This window comes from Hermetia illucens, chromosome 1, assembly GCF_905115235.1.
Source record: "Hermetia illucens chromosome 1, iHerIll2.2.curated.20191125, whole genome shotgun sequence".
NCBI lineage: Eukaryota > Metazoa > Arthropoda > Insecta > Diptera > Stratiomyidae > Hermetia > Hermetia illucens.
The window spans coordinates 34,783,864-34,800,017 of record NC_051849.1 but is presented as its reverse complement, the minus strand read 5'-3'; the positions used below and the strand labels follow the sequence as shown (position 1 = coordinate 34,800,017).

At 42.6% G+C, this 16,154-nt stretch overlaps 1 protein-coding gene across 1 annotated transcript in view; it reads left to right on the top strand.

Moving 5' to 3' along the window:
• The window catches only part of LOC119647076 (pyrethroid hydrolase Ces2a), a 31,353-nt gene extending 17,073 nt beyond the window's left edge, over positions 1–14,280 (top strand). The window contains exon 2 of the mRNA XM_038047833.1: positions 12,555–14,280. Within this exon, the coding sequence (XP_037903761.1) occupies positions 12,555–14,005 (1,451 nt within the window). The 3' untranslated portion in view covers positions 14,006–14,280. The remainder of the gene's footprint in view (positions 1–12,554) is intronic.
• The last annotated feature ends 1,874 nt before the right edge of the window (positions 14,281–16,154 follow it).

Here is a 16,154-nt window from a genome sequence, read left to right as displayed (position 1 = left end):
GTTTCAGAAATGCAGAGGATGTGGCACTGGAAATCCGGAGCAACCTTAACTTGATGTTTGTGTTGACAGAGCTATAGATTGTGAATAAAATAACGAAGTCAAATTTGATTTACTCTTCGACGTTACCTAGATATACAAATTTGACGCCTTCGATGTTTACCTATTAATATAAGTTGAAAGAGTGCGATAGTTCGGCTGAGTAGGAAGCCATTTGACAGTGAAGCAGGGACAAGAAGTTATGAGCCTAGTCGAAATATTTGAGGAGAGATTCTCCGAACAATGCGGCGTGAAAGATGCCTCCGATGGTGAGCAGACAAAACATCAACGAGAGATTATTACCTAGGCAGATTTTGCTTTGGGCTTCAGATTCCTCTGAGATTTCCAGGTGTACTTCTAATTAATTTTCGGTTTTTTTCGATACCTGTCATTTTGTTTAGTTGTTGTCGCGTGTCTAAACTGCGTTGACGTTTCCCTAAAAAGTTCCTCCAGCAAGTTTTTATTACGCGTCAAATATGTCGGGGCACGTACCGAATTTCGAGCAGATGCGCCATGCATTGGTTTTCATATTCAATCAAGGAAAAAAAAGTGCCCGAGAGCCACTGTGCACTTGTGGAAGGTTATGGCGACCGTACATTAACACTTCGAACATGTGAAACGTGGTTTCGACAATTCAAAAATGGAGATTTCGACCTGAACGATGTCACACGTTGGGAGTTCAACAGCAAGCAATTTCGAAACGTCTGCGAGCCATGGGAAAAATTCAGAAGTGTGGAAAGTGGGTGCCGCATAAACTGACCGAGAGACAAATGGAAAACCGAAAGGTGACGTGTGAAATGCTGCTTCAACGGTACAAAACAAAGTCTTTTCTCCATCGTATTTCTGCGACGAAAAGTGGATTGTCTTGGAGAACCCTAAACGGAACAAATCGTGGGTGAGTCCAGGTGAAGCATCGACATCGACGGCACGACCAAATCGTTACGGTCGGAAGGTCATGCTGTGTTTGTGGTGGGACCGGACCAGACCGGTGTGATCTACTTTGAACTGCTTAAACCTAGTAAAATTGTGAACGCCGTTCGGTACAAACAACAAATGAAAGATTTAAGCCGAGCGATTGCGGAGAACTAGAAAAGAACAGGGAGCAACCGCACCAGGCGCGGAAATTTTACCAACAAGTCAGCAGGATAAAGCCTTATACACCACAATGCTCATCCTGCCGAGACACAGAGGCAAATCTGATTTCCGACAGAATGGGCATACTAGAGCGATGGGTTGACTACTTTGATGAGCTACTGAACAACCAGAACATCGGCGAGTTGGAGGTCCCGCCAACTGAGGACGACGGACAAATACTGCCACCACCAAGTTTAGGAGAAACAGTCCGTGCAATTCATCGGCTAAAAAATCATAAGTCGCCAGGAGCCGATGGAATTACAGCTGAATTGGTTAAATATGGAGGCGACCAGTTACACTAAGTAGTTCATCAACTTGTCCTCAAGGTATGGGACAGCGAATCAATGCCTGACGATTGGCAACGAGGCATTATCTGTCTCATACATAAAAAGGGAGATATCACACAGTGCAGCAATTATAGAGGTATCACGTTGCTGAGTACCATCTATAAGATATTCTACACTATCTTGCTAGGCCGGATAGCCCCATACGCCCAGAATATCATTGGCCCATACCAAAGAGGCTTCACTCCAGGCAAATCAGCAACAGATCAGATTTTCTCTCTGCAGCAAGCGATAGAAAAACTGTTGGAATATGGACACCAGTTGCACCACCTATTCATCGACTTTAAAGCCGCCTATGATAGAATAGCCAGGGTAAAACTGTACACGGCCATGAGAGAATTCGGTATCCCGACGAAATTAATAAGACTGACTAGGCTGACCCTGACCAATGTGCGAGGCCAGATAAAAGCAGCAGGATCACTCTCAAGACCATTCAACATCAACAACGGTCTACGACAAGGGGATGCGCTATCATGCGTCCTCTTTAACCTGGCCCTGGAGAAAGTGATCCGTGATGCTGAGGTAAATGCAAGATGTACGATCCTCTTTAAGTCCACCCAACTACTGGCCTATGCTGACGATATCGACGTCATGGGAAGAACGACCCGAGACGTACAAACTGCCTTCATCAAGATCGAGCAGGCGGCTCGAGATCTTGGGCTGCATATCAATGAAGGCAAGACAAAATATATGGTGGCAACGTCAGCACCGAAGACGAATCAACCAACAACACCAAACCGCACTGGTCAAACAGGAAGAAGAATAAGGATAGGAGAATACAACTTTGAGACCGTTGACCGACGCCTATTTCAGCTTACAAAGGCTGTTCCGCTGGAAACGTCTCACCATAGGATCAAAGCTCTTACTGTACAAGACTATGATCTTGCCAGTCCTCATGTATTCATCGGAAACTTGGGTTCTTAGCAAGAAAAATTGCGAACTCTTGGCCGCGTTCGAGAGGAGAATCCTCCTAAGAATTTTTGGCCCCCTACATGAGGATGGACGATTCCGTAGCCTACACAATGACGAAATCTATGAGCGATACCATGACCGTCCGGTTGTGGATAAAATCCGGCTCAATAGGTTACGGTGGGCGGGTCACTTAATCCGTATGGATGAGGATGATCCCACCCGGAGAGTCTATAAGGGCAATATCTATGGTAGAAAAAGAAGGCGAGGCAGACCCTGCCTAAGATGGAGCGATGGCGTAGGTCAGGACGCCAGACAGCTTTCAGGGATATCGAATTGGTGGACCTCGGCGCAAAACCGGGATGTCTGGAGTTCCTTATTAAGGCAGGCCTAGACCGGATACCGGTTGTTGCGCCGTTGATGATGATGATGATGATTGCGGAGAACCGACCAGAATATCGAGAAAGACAGAAGAAGGTGATTTTGCTCCACGACAATGCACATCGCAAATGTCGAAAGTCTTTTGCGACAGGCTGGAAAAACTTAAGTGGGAGGTGCCTAGCCATGTGGATTACTCACCAGACCTGGCCCCATCGGAATACCACCTCTTTGCCTCATTGGGCCACGCACTTTCTGAGAAGCGCTTCGACTCCTACGAAAATTTGCGGAAATGGCTCACTGAGTGGTTCACCTCCAAAGATAAGTCAATTCTACTGGCGTGGTATTCACAAATTACTATCCAACTTTTGCATGCACGGGTTGTGATGGGGAGATTTACAGGTCAGGTAGCTCCACAAATTACATGACATGATTTGCCGTTCAGGATATGTTCCCTCAAGAGAACAGAAGGGGTTACTATATACATCTTTAGATGTGGCTGTTATATCTCCAGTAACGAAGGAAGAAGTACTGAAGATTTGCGGTAGGCTGGCAGACAACAAAGCGCCCGGTCTCGACTTCATACCAAACAAAGCCTACCTACATATCCGTAGAGTTGTTTGAAGCATGCTTGGTGGATGAGATCTTTCCCGTCCTGTGGAAAAAACAAAGGTTGGTGTTGTTGCCTAAAACTGGTAAGCCTCCCATTGAACCATCTTCATACAAGTCTATATGTCTATTGAATGATCTACAACAGATTGCTCCCGGCTGTAGAAAGTCTGTGATGCTTCTGAGGCCGACAATGCGGCTTCCGTACGGCCAGATCACTGGTCGATGCGATACACCGAACTTGGTGTAACTAGTTAGTTAGCTGCGCTAGTCGACAGCTACTTAATATATAGATGGCTCTGGTACGGAACAAACAACGGAACCAAAGTATACATTGTCTCCGCGGGTGTACCACAGGGCTCAGTGCTGGGACCGCTATTGTGGAACATCATGTATAATGATGTCCTCAATGCCCCAGTTGCTAGCGAGGTAACAATAGTGGGTTCCGCCGGTGACATAGCAGTGATTGCTGTTGCAAAAGATCTGGGGGATGTGGAATTGTATTCATCCGAAGCAATCATTGCTATAAGAAGTGGCTGAAATATGTAGGTCTTGCACTCGCGGAGAAAAAAACAGATGCATATCATCACTTCAATTAAATACCTTGGAGTGATAATAGATGCGAGGCTGAATTTCAAGCAGCACTTACAAAATGTTTGCATCAAGACGTCCAATGTTAGCATGGTCCTGGCAAGGATGATGCAAAATTTTGGAGGACTGCGATGCACTCGTAGACTGCTTATAGGTAGAGTGGTGAGTTCAATACTGTTTTACGCAACCTAAGTTTGTTCAACTGCATTACATGCCGCATGCGCGGTATATAGAAAAACCGCCCTAAGAGTGTGCTGTGGTTATAGAACTATCTCGGACGAAGAGGCCTATGCAGTAGCCGGCATGATGCTGATCGACATTTTGGCCGATGAGATGGCACGTATCTATGATGGACCCGATTCTTCCTTTGATCGGCAAATGAAAAACGCCGAAAGGGAAGAAGAATCTTTAAAAAGGGTCGATGTATCCACAGAATGATTCTCAGCATCAAGGTGTGGACGCAGAGAAGGCATGGTAAAACAAACTATAATCTCACGTAGTTTATCACGGGACATGGCAGTTACCGTTAATACCTCTACAGGTTTAAACTGGACAGCTCACAGAACTGTCCCAGCTGCGACGGTATACCGGAGGACACGGAGCATGTTTTCTTCCATTTTCCTAGATTCATTGAGGAAAGGCAGAGTCTAGAGGAGACATTGGAAGGAACATTAGCACCGGAAATTATAATTGGAAAAACGACATGATAGGGCGGCTTCAGTGCAGATTAAGAGAGGCAGAGAAGGCGAGAAAGGCGCGGTTGCTAATGCAATCGATGGGCGAAGGGAGAGGCTAGAGCCATGTAAACTCCGCGACGAAATACTTTGAGTGGTTTGGCGGGGAAGAGGACGATTTAGAGGGTGGTTTTACTGGGTAAAAATCCCACACGCTGGAATATGTGTACCAGTGTCTTTGGAAGATTTCCACCTCCGAAAAAAAGATAGAAAGACAGACAGACAGTAAAACGATTTTACACAAAACTTTAAAAACAAACATCAAATGAAAGTGGAGGGCATCAGACGAAATTAGTTGTCAAAGAATACCTACTTTACCGTAAAGTGGAGTCAACTAGCGCTTTTAGTGATTCAACTGAACACCAGAAAATAATTAACAACTTGTTCGCAACTAATGGATATCTAGGCGATTTGAGTGCACAATAATCGGTAACCTCTTGGGTCCTGCAAAAGGATTAAATCAAAGTTGCATATTTGTTCACTGGATTTGAGGGAATTCGGGAAAACAACACGACACTCTTTTTTGCCCGTTTTTTTTTTAAAGGGCCTTCATGTTTCGGTTCAAATCTTTTTTTCATTAGCTTCTTCTATGTTGGTATTACTCTACCAGTCATCGTCAAGCTTGTCGCCATGTCGTCGACCTGGTTATTTCTCGGAACTTCGTGGGAATTATTTTCAAAGGCTTTTCAGCAATTCATTTCTTCTAGAAGGACGAAGGCGCGGCTTACCATATCGCACTCCCCAATAATCTAAAAAAATTAAATTTACGTGCTCAGTTGCGAGTTGACCATCTACTTTGTATGTAGGTCATAGTAACTAACCTGATTTTCTTTCCCCAAAAATCTTCCTTGGAAATTTTTTATCACAATTATGCGCGGCTTTAGTACTAAATAGAAAGTAGCACGCAAGTAAGCAATTTGTATGCAGTACTTCATAGCGAAATTCTGACCAAAAAAAATAATCCCCAAACTTATCATCACTTCCACGGAGCTCGTATTACTTCAAGTGTGGAAATTTCCAAGTAAACAGTTTCGCTTACTTGAAACAACAAAAATTACTGGATTACGGCGAGTCCATATTTCATTTTGGATTGCAAATGGGTCCCCGACGCGCATTTATGACCCTCCACCCGTTTGCGTGACCTCCAGACCGAGCAAATTACTGCCGGCCTCATATCCTGGCTGCTTCCTGTTCGTATAGTCTCCAGGTGGTTCAACTTGCTTTTAATGGCGAAGTCAATGGCCAATGTGATGGCCGCTCGATTCATCACTGTTTACTCCGTCGTTTATCCTTAGTTCTCTTAGGACTGGGCTGTGTTGAAGGACATACATACGTGGATTTCAGCCGAATGATTAGTGGGTCCATTATTTTGCCGCGACTATTGGGTCATTCCCAAAGTATTCGTAACGCTTTCCAGTCGATTTGGAATTGGTGAAAACAGAATCATTGTTAGATCTAAATTATTATAAAAAAATTCAAGCATAAAACGGATAAAATACGCTCATATTCGTGACTATTTCCAGGCAATTCATCAAAAATATTTGAGAATTCACCGTCGAAAAGTGAGAAGTCGTAAGGCTCTGCGGAAACGCCAACTATTTGCCTTGACCTTTTGCTTTTATTCATTTTAATAAAAAAACAGGTTCTATTCAATTTTGGTAATGGACATCGTTATGCAGTTAGAAAACAACTTCAGTTCATGCTACAATTCTGAAGAAAGTCCTTTTCTTAGTGTTTTATCGTACAATAAAATTTATGTAGGTCTACCGCCCGGAAATTATCTACTTTCCAGTGGCCCAGTGAAAGGAGCCTATTGCGGGTGACCAAATGTCCTTACTTAATCCCTGTTCCTGCAGATAATGCGAATTGTATCGATTGACGTGAAAGACTAGGACTAGACTAGCGCACCCGTTCAAATGACTCTTTTTCGAGCAAGTGAAACATTTCATTATCCTAGGAATACCCAGGATTAGAATGCGAGAATCCGGAAAAAAGAATGGGGTTATTGCATAGTTGAGTGTTGGGATTGGATTGAACCCTGAGTTCTTATGGTGTTTGGCTCTGTAGTAGCAGGATCAATGGCAAAAATTGAAAACAGTCAATTTTTGGGCCCAAATTGTAAAGCTTGTCTTCTGCGATTAGTAGTATTTTCTTATCTATGTCAGTAGGGGACCGGTGCATATTTGCCTTTTTAGGCTGAGCTGCTGAATGCTATCAGCCAATGGAGAACTGCGTAATGAAATTGCTTCACGCGTTAATGCAACCTGGATGAAGTGGCTTTCCACAACTGGTGTTCTTTGTGAATGACGTATCAGCGAACGTCTCAAATCTAAAATTTACCGCAATGTCGTCCGTCCTGTGGTTCTCTATGGTTCTGAGTGTTGCCCGAATATAAAAGACAATGAACGGCGTCGTGCGGTAAGGGACACGTTTTGATCACATCTGAAATGAGGATATCTGCGATCGATATGGGGTTGAACCGATTATGAAAAAACCTGCAAGAGAGGCGATGGTAAGCGATCGTAACAACGGTGGGTTGATATGTTAGATGGGGATTAAAAGGCCTCGTGATTACATCCAGATCAGACATCTGATAAAATAAAATGGCGAAACCGATCACGACGAGCCGACCCCACTTGTGCACGGGACAAAAACTAAGGAAAAAGAAGAAGATGTGTGGAGCGATGAGTGCCTGACAATTCCGTGTCACATAGTTAAAAATTCTGTTGGCCTCTATTTTTTAGAAAGCGATTTAAATAAATTATTTGATGGAAAGCACTGCATTGATAATAGTCAACCTCGCACGGTTCACAACTTAACTTACAACAGATACAAACAAGTCGGGAAACGGGGGACGCTTCAGGAATGAAAGGTTTTGTGTATTTCTTATATAATGACATCTGAGTGTGCATTTGCCCCACATAATATGTGCATATATTATGTGATTTATAATCTTGAATTTGCAAGGAAACGACAACTTTGACCTGTAATAACTTTGTTAGTAATAGTGCGATTTTCATCAAACTTAGTTGAATCGTGCTCTATGTTATAGCCTACATTGCTGTAATCGTGGTAATAGGATACACTTAAGGAGGGCTTTGCAGCTAATTACAAAAAGTTATAGTAATATACTATTATTAATTATATTTGAAAGGATATCGGTACGGAAGGTATTTCGTAGCTTAGGTACCATATAGTTGCAGCCTCTTGATTTTTTTCAGATTTTTCGGTTGGGTAGTTTCTGAGAATCAGTCCGTTAAAAAGTTGGTTACTTTCGACCCTCCGAAACTCTCCACCTTTCCAACAAATGACAAAACTAAGGCCGGCTTCTGAAAGTACTAATTGAGACCTTTTATTTGATTCCCCACCTGACTATATTTGATGAAAACAATGTTACACCCCCTTTTACATGGATAGGGACCCCCCTAAAATTCAACCTAAAAGGATGTAACTCCCTGTATGCGTGAGCGTTCACAGTTCCCACCTTTCTACCAAATTTGGAGTCAATCGCTAGGACCGCCTCTGAGAAAAATGCGCGTGACGGACAGACAGACAGACAATAGACAGATTTTAATAAGGTTTTGTTTTACACAAAACCTTAAAAAGAAACGAAGCGGAGCCGGGAGACTAACTCGGAAACGAAATCGCCAAGAAACTCTGGTGATAACAGCAAAAGAGGGCATGTCCTACGCATACATTCTTCTAGGGAAAAAGCAGATCCTGCACTTAAGGAGCAAAGCGACAATGTGACGCGAATTAGGCAAACACAGAAAGGAAGACTGCTTTTCAAATTATCGAAGAAGAAGGATAACGACGACCTACACACAAACATCGAGGCTTTAATCGGCGAACAAGCCACCGTCCGCATTAGTCGGTCGATGGTTGGAGGACGAAATTTGCGAAGCCCTCAGAGACCAATTGAAACTAGAAGCCAGATAGCCCGATTGGCTAGTCAACATCCTACAGACCTATCTGTCTTTTGAATACAATAGGGAAGGTTCTCGAGCAAATAATATATAATCGGCTATACCAAATAATTGATAGCGGCGGTTATTTATCAGACAGGCAGTCTGGCTTCCAGAAGGCTCGACCACGGTTGATGCCGCCAAAGTGGTTTTTGAACTGGCCAGGAAAGCCTTTAACGAAGAAAAAAGGACAAACCTCGAGAACGACCTGGGCTCCTCGTTAATGGTAGAAAATCTCGTTTCGTCAGAACGCCGGTCCTGCGGGGAGAGTGTGGACAAAATATGGGAGGTTTTAGTCGGTAAAAGTATGTCATGCGCGTCCTTGATTCTAGATGCGTATCCATGATTGATTTCCCCCAGCCAAAACAAAACAAGTCGGAATACCGGAAGCTCGCGCTTCGGGTATAAAGGTTTTGTGTTCGTCTTATCTAAGAAATTTCAACGCACATCCGTATATAGTTACAAATCCAACATACTCCTTCATATTTTTCCAAATTACGGGACATACGTCCATATTACAGCCGTAGATATTACGCTCACCCTAAACAAACAAACTGCCTATTTCCGAATACTGTACACATATATGCACGTATATAAATTGATCGTACCCATCTTTCCGATTTACTTCTTATATCTATTTGAATTAGGCAATACCCGCAAAGTTCATTAGCACGCATATACTATATACCTATATACACACATGTCTGGTTGGAGTAATTGATATTCATATACAAATGACTAAAAACTAAAACAAAATAATTCTTTCCGCCCCCATCCATAAGAACTCATTTCGTTGTAGTATTGACGAATTGACATGTGATGATGACGTCATGCAGGTTGTAGAGTGCACGAAATTCACAAAAAATTGTAAAGTTTCACCCCCTATAACTTTGTTAATAATAGTCAGATTTTCTTCAAACTTGACCAAATTGTGCACCATGTTCTTCATTACACCTATGCTAAATTTTGTACTTCTGCGATGAACATAAGGGGGGTGCCGGGTAAATTTCTAAAATATGGAAATATACTATTATTAACTTTATTTGTGCAGATATCGGAACCGGATATATTTTGAGGCCCAGATTTCATAGAGATGCACTACTATGATTTTTTTCGGATTTTTCGGTTAGATAGGTTCTGAGAACGAGACCTGTTACACTTTTTGGGGGTCATATTTTGAACCCTCACTCCCCTATGTTTCACCCAATATCAAATATTGAACCAGTTTCGGAAAGTACTAATTGAGACCTTTCATTTGATACCCCACATGGCTAATTTTTGTGAAAAAAAAAATTTGCAGCCTCCTTTCACCTGTATGGGGAGCCCGCCTTAAACTTAACACAAAATGGCGCCAGTTGCTGCATGTAAAGGGAACGGCAGATCACATACTCTTACCAATTTTCGTGACAATCGGTCCAGCTGTTTCCGAATAAATCGGGTGTGACAGGCAGACAGACAGACAGACGGACAGACAGACAGACAGACAGACAGACAGACGGACAGACAGACATCGAATCGATTCTAATAAGGTTTTGTTTCACACAAAACCTTAAAAAGAACAGAAAGACATCGACCCGATTCTAATAAAGGTCTGTTTCACAAAAAACCTTAAAAATAAGGGATCACAGCTTTCTTGTGGCCGTAAAATTCCAGATCCGAATGTTGCGGTCAAAAGCGAAGATTCTCGACCAATTGTATCTTCTACAGGTGCTTCTCGTACCTCGAATGTAGGGTGAGGCACGGCTTTTGGGTTCCCGCTCTGCCTTGGCATCCTCAGCCCTCAATATTCGAAGATGCCCCTCGATTATGGTGGGTTTTGCTGGTTAGTGAGAAGAAGGGACAAGTGGATTCCTCGAGGTTCTGGAGGTTCTGGACGAATTCCAAATAGTGGGTATTGGATTGGAATTAGATTCTTTACATAGACCATGTATTCCCAAACTTTATGCATCTATATCAACTCCGAGAATTCTATTTCAAATCAATGATGAGATTGCATCTTGACTGTGTAGTCATTAAAATTCTAGAATGGATTTCACTTCGCACTTGGGGAAATTCCGCCGAAATAAACAATGAGGCAGAACACACGTGAGGTTGAGTCAGTGGCTACGGCCGTGGCGGTCTGCTTGATGTGCGGGCGGCAGTTTAGAGCATCGGCGAGGGAGTTTACCGTGCCGGCTATGCAGTGGGTAGTTCACATCCTCGCTGTTCCACCACATCACTCGCCCCCGGTTTAAACCACGCGGGATCAGCGGTGGAACCCGGGACGTGATTCCGCCAATGGTGTTACCGGGCGAACATGACACTACGCGGCTGCCTTTTTGGGGCGTCCCCGGCACGGTGAAAAATTTCAGTCTCGACAATGAGGCCCATTTGATCCCGCTCGGATGTCGAGCTTCCTCCCGTTGCTCCAGGACTTTAAAGAGGTCCTCATATGGTGGGAGCAGTGACTTCCGAGAAGCATCGATCCTAATGGGAACCTGCGAGCACGCCTCGAGGTCCCTGGGAGTTTCGACCTCCGACGTTGTATGTCAGGAAGACGAAGCGGAGCGCAATTCAAAACCGTATCTCTGATTAGACGTACCATGGTTGTGTCGCTTAATCCTGCTCTGATATCCAGTACAGGGTTGGGGGAGCCGCAGATTCCGCCGTAAATTCTTCTCGCTGTGTGAAGGCCGAGGCGGACGAAAGACAAGGACTGCAACCACGATTGATCGTAACGCTCCATTAAGGCCGCCTTTAGCGTCCGGTGTCAACGTTCCATCATCCCATTGGACTGCGGATGGTATGCAGTGGTTCTGAGACGTTTGAAACCCAGGAGTTTGCCTAACTCAGCGGTAGACTAAAATTGAATTCCATGGTCCGTGATTATTCCGGCTTGCAGACCGAAGCACGGGATCCATTCTCAAGAGGTAGGTGGAGAGGTATTTATTTACTTCTTTAACGGACAACAAACAGAGTAAACACCAATTACTTATTGTCCTCACCACTAGAAGATGCTACTCCGTATATAGATAGGCTCTGAGATGTTGACACCCTCAGATTTACGCAGTGATATAGTGGTATGCCAGCCTTCCATAACTGTCGCCGAAAACTTTATTGGTTTGGGATCAATGCGATACTGATGTATCGATAAGCCAAGTATGCGGGACGCTATCGAAAGCCTTGGCATAATCGATATAGCAACTAAAGAGATTTTTTTGGCCTCTATTTGCTTGTCCTGCAACAACCGGGTCGATAACGTGTTGCTCTTTTCAACCCCTTGACCCAACTCGGCAGCCCTTCTGCTCCTCAGACAGAATGTTGTTTGTCTCAAGCTACTCATTGATCCTTCCACTAAAAATGGACGTTATGAATTTGTAGAGGGTTGGTAAGCAAGTAATCGGTCTTGTGTCTGCAGGGTTTTGCACCGTGTCCGACCATGTATACTTGAACTTATGTACCAGAAGTTCTGCACCCGATCCAGACCTGGACCCCTCCAATTCTTCGAGCTGTTTATGGCTCGTCGATCTTCCTCTTCGGTGACATCTGCAAAATTCATGCCAGACATTGTCACATGGCGGGTGAGGATGATCCACTCAGCACGCTCAGCGCAAATACTGCATTTGTGTAAAAATGTTTGCATTTTGATGTGTCGACCTGGCCTGACCTGACCTGAAAGGAAACATTTAGACAATCTTGCAGTTAGACCAATACTCCAACTGGTTGCGAATTTGTCAACCTTCAGAGTATAGTAAATGATGCTCAAACAATCTTGAATCTTATTTTTTAATTTTCGAAACGTATTTCTTTAATAACTTACATTTTAGGACTTTGAAAATGACTCAAACCATATCTTTCCTATTTTCTTTTTCCAGCTCCTCCACCAATGGAAGGATTCGCAGTCATCGTTTGGTTTCATTCGGGCGATTTCTCATACGGAAGTGCTGCCGACTTGGATCCATTTCAGATGGTTTTCAAACAAAAAGTCATCGTAATTACTGTGGCGTACCGGCTCAACATTTTCGGATTTCTCACCAGTATGGATGGTGAAAGTTCTGGTAATTTCGGCTTAATGGATCAAGCAGCTGCCTTACTTTGGATAAAAAGGAATATTAAACTTTTCAATGGAAATGACAATTCAATCACGCTCATGGGGCATGGATCAGGAGCTATTAGTGTCGGCCTACACTTACTTTCCGGAGATTGGTCCGAAGGACTTTTCCATAAAGCCATCATGATGTCGGGGAGCCCATTATTTGAGACAACTGTCAAACGAGCTTCGTGGTATGCAACATCACTGAATACAATCGCGAACTCGTTTGGATGCTTCAAAAGACCGACTTCAAAGCTTTTGGAATGTCTAAGACACATAAATGCTCAAATTTTATCTGAAAATTTGCCGTTCATTGAATGGGGTCCGATAATAGACGACGGGTTGAGTAACACTACAATGCCTTTTGTACCTGATACGCCCCTCCAGCTCATCGAAAGAGGTCAGCTGCGAAAAGTGCCCTTGCTTATAGGGTATACAAATATGGAAGAGGTATTAGACGTTATATTAGGAGACATGATGGAGACAGGCATAAGCACCGAAATGTACGACACCCTTATCACAGACATTGTCCTGGCAGACTTACCCCAGTTAGAATCGAATGAATCATGTGGATCTAACATACCCATGGTTACTGACGCGATTGCATATACCTACAAGCCATATCCTCCTGTGACAGATAATATGATGCTGAGGAAAAAATTCGTAGAATTCGCAACGGAACGCAAATATGCTGCACCCACCCTTCAATTAGCCGATTTCGTGAGCAAGTCTTCCACATGTTACGTCTATAGGTTTGACACAAACCCACGATCAGCTATTGCCAAGGAAGGTTTCGAAGATTGGGTCGTAGTTCCTCACAACTACGATTTGATATTTGTCTGGGGTATACCATATTGGCCGATTTTGGACATGGCGGGCCAATGGGAGAGTACAGACAAAAGGATCTCGGAAATAATCATGACTCTCTGGGCGAACTTTGTGAAGTTTGGGATACCAACTAAGTTTGGTGTGTCCATAAGTTGGGATGAATTTACGACGGAAAAACAAAATTTGCTGCTGATTGACCGATCATTTAATATGAGCGACGAGAAATCGTTGCATTTTCAGGGGATTAAATTTTGGAATGATTATTTTCCGAGGGTTGTGGATCATGCAATGCATTGCTGCAATATGACGGATGGTAGTAGGCCAGTTTTTCACGTGGATAATAGCATGCTCACGTATGTGTTACTTTTGACAGTTACGGTAATCATGTACTCTCAAGCATCGTAGCAAAGTTATATTGAAAATATTCCTTATTTGTTATATAATGTTTGCTAGGTCAGGTAATGTTTATACAATTTTTGTAATCTTCCAATTGAATGTATCCGTACCACGTTGCATTAAATATCAGTAAAACTTGTGAATACCTTAATAAATATATTTAGAGTCAAGTAAAACTACACTTGCATTGTATAGCCTTCTTATCGAACTTTAGAGTATCTAATGGATAAAGCCATATTTGTTGTACAAATAGAAAATATTAAAGCGTAAACTTTTCTAAATATTAGTAATATTAAAATATTATATTTGGTGTAAAATGTAAAAACCTAAATGTCATGGGCTGAAGCGATACTGTGGAAAAGTACGGTATACATAGGATCTTTAGTATCTAACATATCAGCACGTGTTTCCTATTTAACTATCAATTAGGTATTACTGCGAAGAGATTCTAAGAGTATGACTCGCAATTTTACTTATTAGAATCAGAGACTTACTTAATAGCATCATTTACCATAGCGGTGCGATTTGTTATTAATACGGTGGTGCTGCCCTTCATCGTCATTAATATAATATCACACTACATCACCGAGTATAAAATCCAAACATCACTAAACAACGCTCATTAGTAGAGAGGCGATGGTGATATTACTCTTTCAATAGCAAATGCTTAGTACTGCTGGTAACGATGTAATATCAAATCACAAAATATTACCCAATATCACCGATTAATACATCGCACCATCCATAATACAGAAGTATACTACACAAATTTAACCGGTGGTTCCTTTGTTCTTTGCATGTAAAGAAAGGCTATAGTGCATATATTGGAATCTTTTGTTTTTTTTCTTCAATCTTTTGCATGATCAAGTTTATTCTATTATCTATCTGTCTATTAAAGTTTCGTGGTACCGTACATTTTACGCAGCGAATATGATAAACGCAGAACAATTGTCATTCCAGGGGTATAGAATATTTAATAATACTCGCTGCCGAGTGTAATACGTGATGAAGGAGATACAAAGTCATCGTCGTATGATATCACATTATGTACTAAGCAGATGTTTTGTGCGTCTACCGCAATCTATTGAGCCGCATTTTATCCCTGACCTGACGGTCATGGTATAGCTCATAGATTTCGTCGTTATGTAGGCTACGGAAGCCAGCAGAAAAACAAACATGCCAACGACTAATCCTCTCTTTCAAGTACTTCTTACTGGCCTCAATATGGATGACCTTTAGCTTCTTCAGAGAATTTCTTTTTATGGCCTCAATCGACTCATGGCGTATTCTCTGCCACGGGTTTCTAAGTTTTGGAAGCAGCTAGAAGTTATAGAGGAACAAATATGAGGAGCAAAGTGGTTGAGCGATGACTTTTATTTCGTGTATGGTCAAAAATTCGGCCCGAATCAGGCGGACATGCGGTGACACATTATCGTGATGAAGGGTTTTTCAATAAGAGATGTTGAACTTTTCCCGTAATAAACAAATGATTGCTAAACCGATACTACCTAGAAAAAGTAGCCAAATGTAACAGCCTGGGACAAGTCTGCTCAGAAAGCATTCACTTGAAATAAGGCGATTTCGATATCAATGAGAAAGAAGAAGCTATGCCAGCTTTACTGGATGAAAACTCGTGAGAAGCTGCTGTTGGGAGTTTTTAATTCGATAAAGGCTATTTGGGCAAGTCCATGACATTAGTATAATCTTGGTGCTTTATGGAGAGATGACATAATCTGTTAGATCCTTCCAGATCGGCCCTCCAACTAAGACAGTATTAGAATAGTCGTCAATAACTGGAAGTAAAAGAATCTATAACACATTGGCGGACTCAGCGTTCAGCTTCAAATTCCTCCGATATTTTACTTCCAAACTCATTTGAAAAACGTGATATTTTACCCAGACACGTACACCATATATCGCTCTGATAAAATCTATTAGCTTCTCCGAAATACCACTCCTACATTGACCACACCAGATATACTTACTGAGCATAAAGAGCAGGGGGAGTGGCGATCGAAACTCTACACACTGATCTACAACGATCTGAAAGGTATTAATCTGGTCGTTATAGGAAGACCTGCCTGACTTTAGTAAGGAATTCTAGATCCCGGTTTTGCGCCGAGATCCACTAATTGGATATCCCTAAAATCTGTCTGGC